Source organism: Macrotis lagotis, chromosome 4 (assembly GCF_037893015.1).
Source record: "Macrotis lagotis isolate mMagLag1 chromosome 4, bilby.v1.9.chrom.fasta, whole genome shotgun sequence".
NCBI classification, from domain to species: domain Eukaryota; kingdom Metazoa; phylum Chordata; class Mammalia; order Peramelemorphia; family Peramelidae; genus Macrotis; species Macrotis lagotis.
Window position 1 is genome coordinate 188,061,510 of NC_133661.1, and position 13,926 is coordinate 188,075,435.

At 34.1% G+C, this 13,926-nt stretch overlaps 1 protein-coding gene across 1 annotated transcript; it reads right to left on the bottom strand.

Moving 5' to 3' along the window:
* Positions 1-324: 324 nt before the first annotated feature.
* On the bottom strand, positions 325-1,251 carry LOC141520166 (olfactory receptor 11G2-like). The gene has a single exon (XM_074231981.1). The coding sequence runs from the start codon at positions 1,246-1,248 to the stop codon at positions 325-327; it is 924 nt and encodes a 307-aa protein (XP_074088082.1). The 5' UTR covers positions 1,249-1,251.
* Positions 1,252-13,926: the final 12,675 nt, after the last annotated feature.

Here is a 13,926-nt window from a genome sequence, read left to right on the forward strand (position 1 = left end):
TTAATTTTGATTACTCTAACTACACACTAAACACAGATTATCTTGTTTCTATTTTAGAAAATGAATTGAAGATTGCAAAAACACAAAGTCTAGGCATATTCATCACTGAGAAAATCTGAATCTGAAGCTTTTTCACTTTAATCCTTAAAAGAAAGCTATATCCACAATTTGGATTTAGTTTATAAGTTGATAAGTGCACTTTTAGAGTTGTACAATTAGCTAGTAAATTCCAAAAAGTTCTGTAGATGCAAATCTAGTATATCCTCTTTCATTGTAATTTCAGATTAGAGAAGAAATAGGTTTCACAATGGTCTTTCATATCTTTTAAGAAGTCCTTAAGATCGCCAAAACTTTCCTCAGAGCAGCCTTCATATCCTTGTTTCGGAGGCTGTAGATCAAGGGGTTACAGAGTGGAGTGATAACTGAATAAAACAGTGTTACAACTTTCTGGAAATCTACTGGCTGCTCTGATCCTGGCCGCACATACATTGTCATAACAGAGCCATAGAATAAGATCACTACAGCTAGATGTGAAGCACACGTGGAGAATGCCTTACGTTTACCAGCAGTTGAGGGCATTTGCAGCACAGAAAGAATGACTAAGGCATAGGAGATGAGGATGAAGGTAAAAGTACCAATCATAAAGATAGTATTGAAAGAAGAGTAAATGATCTTTATGGTTTGGACTTTAGAACAGGAAAGAGCCATCAATGGGACAGGATCACACAAGAAGTGATCAATAATGTTTGGTCCACAGTAGGACAAGTGTGAAATGAGAGCAACTGGTAATAAAAATATGATAAAACCACATGACCAGCCAAAGGCCACTAAGCCAGTGCAGAGCTGTGTAGTCATGATGGTCGGGTAATGCAGTGGACGACAGATAGCAAGGTACCTATCAAATGCCATAATACATAGATAGAAGCCTTCATCACAACCAAAAGAGAAGAAGAAATAAAATTGTACAAAGCAACCAATAAAGGTGATGGTCTTGGTCTCAGAAAGGAAATTGACCAACATATTGGGAACAGTTGTGGTCACGTAGCAGATCTCCAAGAAGGAGAAATTCCCCAAAAGAATGTACATGGGAGTGTGGAGGTGCCGATCCCAGCGCACAGCACACACAATAGCTGAATTTCCCATTAATGTCAGTATGTAAATCACTGAGAATACCACAAAGAAGACCATCTGTATCTCCCGGCTGGAGGGGAAGCCCAAGAGGATGAAATGACTAATAGAATTGGCCATGTTTTCTATATCAGAGAAATTTCTTTTTTCAGAAGCCATGAAGATGAAGCTAAATATTAAAACACAAATTATATCGAGATTGTTACTTTTCCCTGAGAAAAGTAAATTGCATTTTCACTTGTTTTAATCAAATTTGTGTCCTAATTTTTATTGGAGAGGCTAAATTATGATATACACATCCCTTCTTATAGCTGGAACATAAAAATTTACTCTTTTGCCTTGCAAAAAAGCAAAACCAATCTCTGATATGTGTTAGAATTTAGTTAAGACCATTTAACTATAAAACAAGAATCCTTGTTTCTCATCCTGAATTTGCCACTACCTTCCTATATGACTCTGGATCTGTTGCCTAACTTGCTTCTATTTTCTTAACTGTAATTTGGTTATGAGAATGAATGGAATAGGGACATAAACTTAGAATCAAGGAGATCTGAATTTGAGTTTTTAGATGTAATGTGTCTCTGACATTTTTTTTTTTTGCAGTGAAAAGTAGGTCACTTAACCTTTCAGCATCCCAGGTAATCCTTTAGTCTGTAGGCTGAAGAGAAGTTACTGTGTTGGTAGAGGGAGTGTCCTCAACAACAACTTTCCTGGTCACTTTTTCTAGGATTGGTTGCACATTCTTTCATGTTCCCTGACTCACTGGTGATGATGGGGAAGTTAAAACACTACTTTATCCCCATTGTCACTCCCAGGCTCTCCCTTTTATCATTATCACTCCACAATTGCTTTGAGTTTGATTGAAACTTTATTTATTATCCAATCAAAATTCTAGTGGTTATTTTCTATCAATCTCTAGAATATTCCTTTCTTGCTCAATGGTTCAGTGTCTGCTTCACCATCTTTATCTCCATATCAATTCCTGATCTAATACAAGGGTACTTCAATATACATATTGATACTTCCTCAAAAAGTGTAATCTTTCAATTTTTTAATTTACACATTTCCTATGAAAGATTTTGTCACTTCATGTCAACTGCAAGTAAAGATGGTCATACTTCTTGTCTTGCCAACAAGTCTATGGAAACTGAAGTGAAATGCTTTAGCATTTCTTTGTTTAATTGTTTTCTGTTTTCAGGCCATCTTTACCTTTTTCCTATAACTCCAAATGCTGCTATTTATCCTCATTCTGAGCTTCAAACCATCTATCCCTCAATTTTTCCCCTTTCAAGACACTATATCTTTGTGTTACTCTTTTCCTTTTCCCTCCAAAGTGATCTCTTCTTCTAAGTTCATTGAATCCCTTCACATATCAAGAATCTTTGCAAATTGCAGCCTTTTGCTGTCTTAAGTTCAACTCCCATGCTTTTGAAGGAAGCCACAGAAAATCACAAACTATGATGGAAATTTAGACACTTTAAATTTATGTTTCATAATCTCAACTGCATCCTCACTGTAGTGTGACAAACCTTTTAAATCTATTAAATTCATTCACCACTCCACACACCAGTGTGTCTTTTCCAATCCTTTCCTTAAACTTCCTATAATTTCTCTTCTACTCACCCTCTCAGCTGAGTATTTCACTGAAGAAATTGATGCTGTTCACCTAAAGCTTCCTCTTTAACTCAAATTATCTGTATCTTTTACTACCAACTCCTTCAACTTTGTTTCACATTAGTACAAAAGTCCCTTTCATCTTTTCAAGTGCACTCTTTCTGTGTATAGGTGATTCAATTTTGTTTCTTCTACACCAGATTAACTCAATTATCATATTCAATCTTTCACATCTTCAATCTCTCCCTGTCTACTTGCTAGTTCTGTGATGCCTGCAATTATGTCCACATCCCCTATCCTCAAAAACCCTGACTTGTTTTACACACTCTCACTAAGTATAATCCTAAATAATCGTTTTATTGTAGATAAACTCTTTAAGAAGTCTGTTTACAATAAAATCCCACTTCTTTTTTTTCTTACCAGATGTTAATTCCCTCCAGTTTGTCATCTCATTTCATCATTTAACTGAAGCTATTTTCATCAAAGGTACTAATGATCTTTCAATAGCTAAATATATGACCTTTCCTTAAACCTCATCTTTTTTAATGCTTTCTTCTGCCTTTGACAGTGCTGATTTCCCTTTACTTCTTTTTTTTTGCAAGGTAAATGGGGTTAAGTGGCTTGCCCAAGGCCACACAGGTAGGTAATTATTAAGTGTCTGAGGCCAGATTTGAACTGACTCCTAAGGCTGGAGCTCTCTATCCACTGTGCCACCTAGCCACCCTTCCCTTTACTTCTTGATGATAATTTATCTTTATACTTTCATTTCACTTTTCTTTTCAGATTCTTCTCTTACCTTTCTGACTTTTCAGTCTCTTTTGCTCAATCTTCATCCAATTTATTTTCAATAATTGTAGATGTTCTCCAGGACTCTATTTTGTGACCTCTCTTCTGATCTCAGCAATGTCCATGACTTTAATCATCATCTTTGTGCAAATAATTCTCTGATCTAGTTATCAGCTCAAAATTCTTCTGTTCATTGTCTCATTTTCAACTGCCTGACTCAATACACCCTGACTTGTTTTAAACTAGGTGTTTTATAGATATTCTAAATTCATCAGGTCTAAAACTGAATTTATCTCCCCTGTGCAAAAAAATTTCTCCTCTTCCTAAGTTTCCTGTCAAAATCAAAGATACCACTATCATCTCAGTCATTTAGACTTACAACCAGGATATTAACACAAAGGCTCACTCATCCCTTATAGTAAATCAGTCGTCAAATCCTGTCACTTCATTCTTTCTAACATCTTTCATATACTCTACCTTCTCTCTGACATGGTTACTACTCTTTTGTTGGTCCTTATCACCTCATGCCCAAACTGCAGTTATTGTTTTCACATTATAGGGTTTAGAGGAGGGCTACCCCCATGATCTGGAAAATACAAATAAAAGCTTTTGGCCTTCCATTTGTACCAGAGTAGAAGATTGATTTTTAATAGTAATAAAAGTTAAAGTATATTGATATACAGTATTACAAAAAAGTTACTAAAACTTTTTTCTCATCTGCTGGCCTTTGTGTTTCATCTTCAACTTCTGCAAAACTTCCAAAATATTGTCATTTAATTTCTTTTGCTAACCAATAATATATTGCAACTGTGATTGGGTAAGTTGCAATTGGAAAGGGATAACTATTACAATAGCCAACTGATTGGTCTCTTCAAATATGTGTCAAATTGATTTCTTAAACATAAACATAAAAATATCAACAAAGCAATTAAGTCCTGTTTTGAAGTGATTCACATTTTTGATCCTAAAGCAGGGGAGCCAACTCAAGTTCACCCTATGTAGATTTCAGGGACTTTTCATAGGTTGTCTTGGAAAGACAACTTTGATTAGACTGTCCACCTGCCTTCCCTTCAGGATCTCTCCCTAACTTCTTTTTGTTTTTGGTATAGTTTTTTTTTTTAGTTTTAGTTTTTGCAAGGTCAGTGGGGTTAAATGGCTTGCTCAAGGCCACACAGCTAGGTAATAATTAAGTGTCTGAGACCAGATTTGAACCTAGGTACTCCTGATTAGAGGACTGGTGCTTTATCCACTGCACCACCTAGCCGCCCCCTCTCCCTAACTTCTGGTATTTGACCCAGACCCCTTTTATTTTAAAAGATTAGCTCACTCTCACTTTTTTTAATCCTTCTCTATCACAATGATTCTGAATTTTAGTTTACCAATGCACACATTTTAAGTCCCTGCTTTCAACTGATTAGTTCCTTGTTACCATCCTCAAGGCTCCCCTATTTGTCCTCATCTACCTGTACCTGCTCCTTCCAGTGTTCCTTATGGGATGTTTGTTCTACTGTTTTTTAAAAAAAACCCTATGATTTTACCTTAAACTTTTTACTTTCTTACTCATTCCATTGTTTGCTCCTCACTGATACATGGTTTTCTACTTCACTACTTTTTTTATATCATGCTATACCTTTTCTCATCATCTGGACATATAGAAATAGTAATTTATTTTCAAGCCACTTGCATATAGTCCCTCTGTATACATCATTCAGTAACCCTTCCTTTCAGGTTTATACTATGTAAATTTATCATACATATCTCATATTACACTGACTGTTATCTGTAACTCCCAGTACTTTCGTTTCCAAATGAATTTAGTGTCTGCTTCACAATTTTTCTTTGTTTGGACAATTCTTGCCTTCACTTTAAAGGACTTAAATATTATTATTCAAATTTCCTTAAATACCTTAACTTTTATGTTTCTCAAACTACTAATTTCCATGACTTACTCTTCCACACTACTATAACTATACATGGATATGATTATACCATTTATTTTGCCATCATTCTAAAATTTCATGCTTCTGAACTATTTTATAAAATCATCATCTCTCATTCTGTCTTTCCCTTTCCCTACACATTATTTATGACTCTATTCTTCTTTAAATCATCCTTCATTCTATTTATTCTTCAATTCTTTTTCAGACCATCACTCTCACACTGGATAAATTTTCTCTCTCTCTCTCTCTCTCTCTCTCTCTCTCTCTCTCTCTCTTTCTCTCGTTAAATCAGTTCCAACTCCAAATTGTTTTCTACTTTAGAATCTTATAAGGACTTCTCCCATCATTTATCACACCATATCCTAATCCTGAATTAGTTTTGCCATATGCCTCCTTTTTTCCTATTCATATGATATTAAATAAAACTGGAAAAAATCCCAAACGCATTAAATAGAAATTTGTGGTTTTGGACCTTCTATGCAGCAATGTAATTGTTTTTTCTTCCTTAATTATTTTATGTCCCTATTCTTCACATCACTTATGATTTTTCATAAGTCTTCCACCATTTTAGTTAAGAATCTCAACTTGGAGAGATATCTATCTAGTTCATTGGACCACAGAAAAACAACATGACATAGGGAATTTCAGTATTAATTATGGACTCCAAAAGACCAACAACCAAATCTTGTCTTAAACATGCATTAGCTATGGGAAAGTTAATTAACCTTCCCCAACTTATATTTCTTCTCAATAAAATGAGGAATAACAATGATATCACTTAATTTTGCTTCATATGATTGCTGTGATTTTAAATAAGATATTGTAACAATTGTGTTTTGTAAACCTTTGAGTGCTATATTAACAAAATTTGTTTCATCCATTATTGAGTTGAAAGGAGTTGATAGAAATGTATTAAAACATCTGGGTGATTCAGTAAATATAAGTATGCTCTGACTCTGCTGTTAACTAGCTTTATAACACTGGAAAAGTCAGTTGATCTTTCTGGGTCTCAGTTTCATGAGTAAGAAGAAAATTTTAAAGCTAGATAGTCTTCAAGATTTTTGAAGATTTTAACAATTTCTGGTTCTAAGAAGACATACTCTTAGAATTTAGGAGCAAAGTGACACAGAGTAAAGAAAATAGGAGTAGTCTGCTATGTATATAGCTTGCTTTATGTCTAGCAGGAGATGTTAGAGATTCTTCAGAGAAACAAATAATTATTTTATCAACATTGAATTGAGTTAATATGTACTTAATAAGATGTGAGCTAATAAAATAAGAACAGAAAATTCCATAGTTCTACTTTCACCACAATTAGAAATACTTCTTTTGTGGACTATTTTTTCCTTTTTGGTGTTATTTCAGTTTTGTTTTTTAATTAGGACTATGATTTCATTAGTATATGAATCCCCTCTACTAATATAAATCCATAGTTATTCTCCAACTTGTTATAGTATGGAATTGTTTGGGGGCAGAGAGAAGTGAAGTGACTTAACCATGGTAATAACTAATATGTATCAATGGTAAGACTTGAGCCCCCCCCCCCCCCAATTGTTCTGGTTCGTTCTGGCCTGGTCTCCATTCAGTAATCCATTTTTTTCTTTTACCACAGTATATCTTTAAATTCCCTGGCTGGATACTTTTCTCTGAAGTTTTCTGTGATCAGCAGTTCTCTCAAATCTTTGAACAAACTGAATCTTATAAAGTATAACCGATTAAAGGCACAGATACACTGAACAGTGCCCATTACTTTTTGTGGCAGTTACCATATTCATTTGGTTGATTCATTAGGCTATTGATTTACATGTCAAAGTTCTTTCCTCTTTCCCAATATTAGCAAAAACAACTCCTTAAGTCTTTAATTTGCAGAGTTAGTATACATTTGCATTGTGGAGGGATTGCTTGGGCCAGCACATTGTTGAGAGCAGATTCAATGTGAGATCTATACCTTGTAAATTGGCAAACAGTATAAAGCAGGACTTGTTTTATTATTTTGCTGATTGTCTAAATATAAGAAATTAATAAAGAAAATGCTGATAATGTAACTTAAAAGGGTGTCCTTCCTTTTTATGTTTTTTTTTTGTTAACCATCTGCCAGGACATCCTTCTGTATACCCCCAAGAAATCACAAATCTAGTTCTTGTGATGTCATCTAAACTGTCCATGGTCCCTGACACATTCCCTTGTATGAATTTCCCTTGACAGGTCAAGTCCTCCCTTACAACATCATTTCAAATCAATATTACTATCTAAGTTTCCATACTTACCCTGGTGGAAGTTTCTTTTCCAATTTCTTCTGTGGTAGTTAGCTGCCCAAAATGATATCTCTAAGTACAACCAGAGTATAACTATATACTGATTAGTGCATACCATTTTAGTAGAGGAATGCACACAAAGCCTGGGACAAGGGTATTATTCTTTTGTAGCAGCAATAGGAATTAGTATGGCAATCATTTAAAATTTTTTTTTCTGAATTTTTATAGAAAATTCTCAACTTGCTTAGTAAACAGTACTTAAGTCCCTTAAGAAATAATTTCTTGGAGGGGCAGCTAGGTGGCGCAGTGGATAGAGCACTGGCCTTGGAGGTCAGGAGAACCTGAGTTCAAATGTGACCTCAGACACTTAATAAATTAAGTAGCTGTGTGGCCTTGGGCAAGCTGCTTAACCCCTTTGCCTTGGAAACAAACAAACAAACCTGTAAAAAAAAAGGAAATAATTTCTTTTTGAAGTGATGAACAATCTAGTGAAGTAGGTAATGAATCTGCAAGATTCCAGGCTCCTGGAAATATCAAGAAAACACTGTTTATGCAGTCTTTTGGACTTTTATATTCAGTCTTCTCAGAGACAAGAAGAGAGCACAGATGGGTTGACCATGGAACACATTTTGGTTCCAGACAAAGTTCTTATTGTGTTTATGACATGATTTGACTTACTCTTTGGTTCTTTCCTGAAGAAACTGGTCAAGGCAAAGAAATATAACTTTGCTTCAGCGGGTGACGGGCATGAAATAAGGATGGGATAACTGACTTTGTATCCAGCCATGGGTTGTGTACTGTGAATCAGTAGAGAATCTCACTTTTTAGATTTTGAGTGTTCACCGACAATTGTATAAACCCAGATAAAAACCCAATAGATGTTTATTTCCTCCCCTAGCCTTTTGAGGTTTGGTGCTCTCCTCTTGAGCATCATCTGACTTGTTTATTTAACATACAAAGTTTTCTTCTTTAAAATGAAATCCCAAGTCTCCCTATTCCCAGGTGTCATTTAATTGCTTTAGCTTCCCCACTCTTCTCCTTAGTTCTCATTTCAGACATTTCACATATGTTGAGAATATTTTAAAATTGATAAAAGTCATCATGAGTAAAATAATTAAAAGCTTTGTGGCAAATTTGTAAACTCATTATTTCCCAAGAAATTCAATGAAATTCAATAAATATTTGGGAAATTCCTTCTTTTTTTCTTCTTTATTTATTTCCTGATTACATACAAAGGTAGCTTTCAGCATTCATTCTTTTTTAGGTTTATGAGTTCTGCATTTTTCTACCACCTTCCTTTCCCTCCTCTTATATCCCCACTATCATGGCAGCAGACAAACTGTTAAAATTTTCACATGTACAATTGTATTTAACAAATTTCATCATTAATCATGTGGTGCAAAAGTCATTTAGAGCTAAGGGAGAAAACCATGAGAAAGAAAGAAAAAAAGCATAAAAGAAGTTTTAAAAAGTGAACATAGTATGCTTTACTCTGCATTCAGATTCCATAATTTTCCCCCTGGAATTGGATGGCTTTTTCTATAACAGGTCTTTGAGGATTGTCCTTCATCACCTTACTGCTGAGAGTAGCTGTATCCATAACAGTTGATCATCTCACAAAGTTCTCCCGGAATTACTCAATTCATTCAACATCAGTTCATGCAAGTTTTCCATTCTTTTTAAAAGTCCAATTACTCATGATTTCTTACAGAACAGTAGTCCTACATAACATAACTTGTTCAGTGACTGTTAAATTGATGGGAGACCCCTCAATTTCTAATTATTTGCTACTATCAAAACAGCTGTTATAAACATTTTTTGAACATATGATGAAACTTTTCTCTTTTTTCTGATCTCTTTGGGATATAGAGTTGGAAGTAGTATTGCTGGAGGGTATGCACAGTTTTATTGCTCTTTGGACATAATTCCAAATTACTCCCCAGAATAGCTGGATCAGTTCACAACTCTATCAAGTGCATTAGTATCTCAGTTTTCCTACATCCTCTCCAATACTGATCATTTTCCTTTTTTGTTATTTTAAGGAATCTAATATATTTGAAGTGGCATTTCATTGTTGTTTTAATTTTCATTTCTCATCAATAATTATTTGGATCATTTTTTCAAATGACAATAAATAACTTTAATTTCTTTATTTGATAACCTACTTTTCATATCTTTTGACAATTTATCAATTAGGTAATGATTTGTAATCTTACAAATTTGATTCAATTCTCTCCATTTTTTTATCAGAACACTAGCTGTGAAAATTGTTTCCCAGTTTTCTGCATTCCTTCTAACCTTGGATGCTATGGTTTTATTTGTATAAATTCTTTTAAAATAATGTCAAAATTATTCATTTAGCATTTTATGATGTTCTCTAATTGATCATAAACTTCTTCTCTCCCCATAAGTGAGAACAGATATGATATTTCCTGTCTCTTAATTGATCTATGACAGGGCTGCCCAAAGTGCTTCTGGTGAATGGCATGCTGTCAGAAATGAGATTTTATGTAGTCTGTCTGTGGGTTTTAATTTTCATGAACAAAAAATAATAATTTTCATGGAAGTGTAATAGATTTTTTAAAATTCCATCACAAATAATCTTCTTGATGTTAATTTTCTTTGTTGTTTTAAAGCAGTATTATGACAGAATATAGTATATGAAATTTTCAATTGATTTGTGGGATGTGTTTCACATGTGCAATGCAGACAAGACAGTATACTCCCACCATTATACTGTTGTGTTATTACTTTGCTGTTTTGTGTTTGTTTTCACACTTCGTGCCTTCATCTGTCATATTGGTGATTCATGTACCCTCACTTTCTAAGAAGTCAGGAGACAACTTTTTATAATAATTTTATTCGAAGTGTAGCCCATGAATGATTATTTTATTTTAATGTGACCCTAAAATAACCTAAGGTTGGACAACACTGATCTATGCTATCAACCTTTATGTCTAAATCCTGTAACCATTTCCACCTTATTTTGGCATAGGGTATGAGAGGTTGGTCTATGACTAATTTTTGCCATATTATTTTCTGGTTTTCTCAGAAGTTTTGGACAAATAGTGAATTCTTATCCCCGAAACTAGGGTTTTAGATTTATCAAATAGTAGTTTCATGTAGTTATTCATTACTGTTTCTTTTGTACCTAGCTTAATCCACTGATCCATCCCTCTATTTCTTAATCAGGCAATTTTAATGACTGGTGGTTTATAATGCAGTTTTAGATCTGGTACAGCTAGGGCACCTTTCTTTGAATTTTTTTTTCTTCAATTCCCTTGATTGTTTCTGATTGATATTTTATTTTTACAATTAAATGTTATGAACGTTTTCATCCACTTATATATTTATAAGATGCACAATTTTCTTCTAGCCTCTGTTCCCACCCCTTTCTTCTCAGGAGTGAACAATCTGGTGAATGTTTGTATATTTGTATAGTTGTTTTTTGTATATTTGTATTTTGTTTGTATATTTGCTTTTATTGTTTGTTTTTCTTCAAGGCAATGGGGTTAAACGATCTTCCTAAGGTCACACAGTGAGGTAATTATTAAGTGTCTGAGGCTGGATTTGAATTCAGATCCTCCTGACTCCAGGGCCAGTGCTCCATCCACTGAGCTACCCAGTTGCCCATACAATTACTTTTAACATGTTGGCATTTTAGTCATTTTGTATATGAGGAATTAGGAGTAAAGGAAAAGAAAGAAAAATCATAGGATAGAAAGGAAAACATAAGACAATTTTTTTAAGAGAAAGTCAACATAGCATTCATCTAGATTTTGTGGTCTTATTATTTTTTCTTTTCTTCCATCTGGATATGGATGGCTTTGTTCATAACAGGTCTCCCAGGGTTCTGGTTCTCTGAACTGCTGAGACCAGCTGCATTCATCATAACCGATCACCTCACAATGTTGCTGTTAATGTATACAATGTTCTCTTGGTTGTGCTCCTTCATTTAGCATCAGGTCATGTAATTTATCCTTGTTTCTCTAAAATCTGACTATTCATTGTTCCTAATTGAATGATAGTATTACATAACATTCATAGACCATAAGTTTCTCAGTCATTACCCAAATAATGGCTATCCTCTCAATTTCCAGTTCTTTGCCACTTCAAAAAGGGCTACTATGAATATTTTTGAATATGTGGGACTTTTCCCAATTTTAATTATTTTTTCTGGATATAGGATTAGTTTTGTTATTGCTGGGTCAAAGTATAGGATCAATTTTGTTTTAGATTTTTTCAAGGCTAATGGAGTTAAGTGGTTTGTCCAAGGCCACACAGCTAGGTAATTATTGTCTGAGACCAGATTTGAACCCAGGTACTCCTGACTCCAAGGCTGGTGCTTTATCCACTACATCACCTAGCTGCCCCAGGATCGATTCTATTGCTCCTTGGGCATAGTTCCATATTGCTCTCCAAAATGGTTTAATTCACAACCTCATCAACAATGAATTAAAACCCCAATTCTCCCAAAACTTCACCAACATTGATTATTTTCCCTTTTTGCCTTTTCAGCCAATCTGATAGGTGCAAGGTGATAGCTCATAGCTGTTTTAATGATCATTTCTCTAATCAATACTGATATGGATCACTTTTTCATGTAATTATTTATAACTTAAGGTTCTTCATTTGAAAACTGCCTGTTCTTATTCTTTGACTATCAATTGGGGAATCATTTAAAACCTTATAAATTTGATTTCCTTCTCTATATAATTTAAAAATGAGATATGTATCAGAAACACTACTTGTGAAACTTGTTTTTCAGCTTTCTGTTTTCCTTATGATCTTGGTCACATTGGTTTTATTAGTGCAAAATTTTATTTTTAATATAGTAAAAATTTAATTTAATTATTTTAATTTAATATAGTTTGAATTTTAATTTAATATAATCAAAATGATCCATTTTGCAATTTATATTCTCTTATTCCTCATCTGGTCATAAATTATTCCCCTTTCTATAGATTTGATAGAGTATTTCTTGATCTTTTGATTGATTTCTCCCTTTATATCTAAATCCTGTACCCATTTTGATCTTATTTTGGTATATTGTATGAGATATGTGTATATGCCTAGTTGTTACCATAATAATTTCCAGTTTTCCTAACAACTTTTGTCAAATGGTGAGTTCTTATCCTGGAAGCTAATGTCTTTAGGTTTGTCAAACAATTGATTGCTATAGTTATTTACTGCAGTAACTTTTGTGTCTGCCCTTATCCATTGGTCCATTACCCTATTCCTTTTTTACTGTTTGTATGTTTGTTTTGTTTTCATTTTTGCAAGGCAATGGGGTTAGGTGATTTGCCCACAATCACACAGCTAGGTAATTATTAAGTGTCTGAGGTCAGATTTGAACTCAGGTACTCCTGACTCCAGGGTTGGCATTCTATCCGCTGAGCCACCTAGCTTCCCCATTACCCTATTTCTTAACAGTACCAGACAGCTTTGATGTCTGACGCTTGATAATATAATTTTATCTCTTGCACAGCTAGGTCACCTTATTTTACTTTTTTGAAATTAGTGCCTTTGTTATTCTTGTCATTTTGTTGCTCCAGAATACTTTTGTTACTATTTTTTCTAATTTTGAAAAATAGTTATTTGTGGTTGGATTGTTATGAGTAGAATTGTCATTTTTATTATATTGGTTTGGCCTAGTTATGAGCAACTGACATTTTTGCAGTTGTATAGAACTGACTTTATTTGTGTAAAAAAAGTATTTTGTTGTTGTGCTTACACAGTTTTTGGATTTGTTTTGGGAGATAGTTTCCCATGTATTTAAAGTTGTCTGCAGTTACTTTCAATGACATTTCTCTATTTCTTTTTCTTGGGCTTTGCTGTTCATACATAGAAATGCTTATGATGCATGTGGGTTTATTTTATTTTATATCCTGCTGTTTTGCTAATTGTTTCAAGTAGTTTTTAAGATGATTTTTTAGGATTCTCCAAGTATACCACCATATCATCTCAGAGTGAAAATTTTGTTTCTGTTGACAATTCTGATTACTTCAATTTTTTTCTCATTGCTAAAGCCAACATTTTTCTCTCTCTGTCTATTTTTTCTTTTAGATTTTTCAAGGCAATGGGGTTAAGTGGCTTGCCCAAGGCCACACGGCTAGGTAATTATTAAGTGTTTGAGGTCTGATTTGAACCCAGGTACTCCTGACTCCAAGGCTGGTGCTCTATGCCACTTAGCCGTCCCTAAA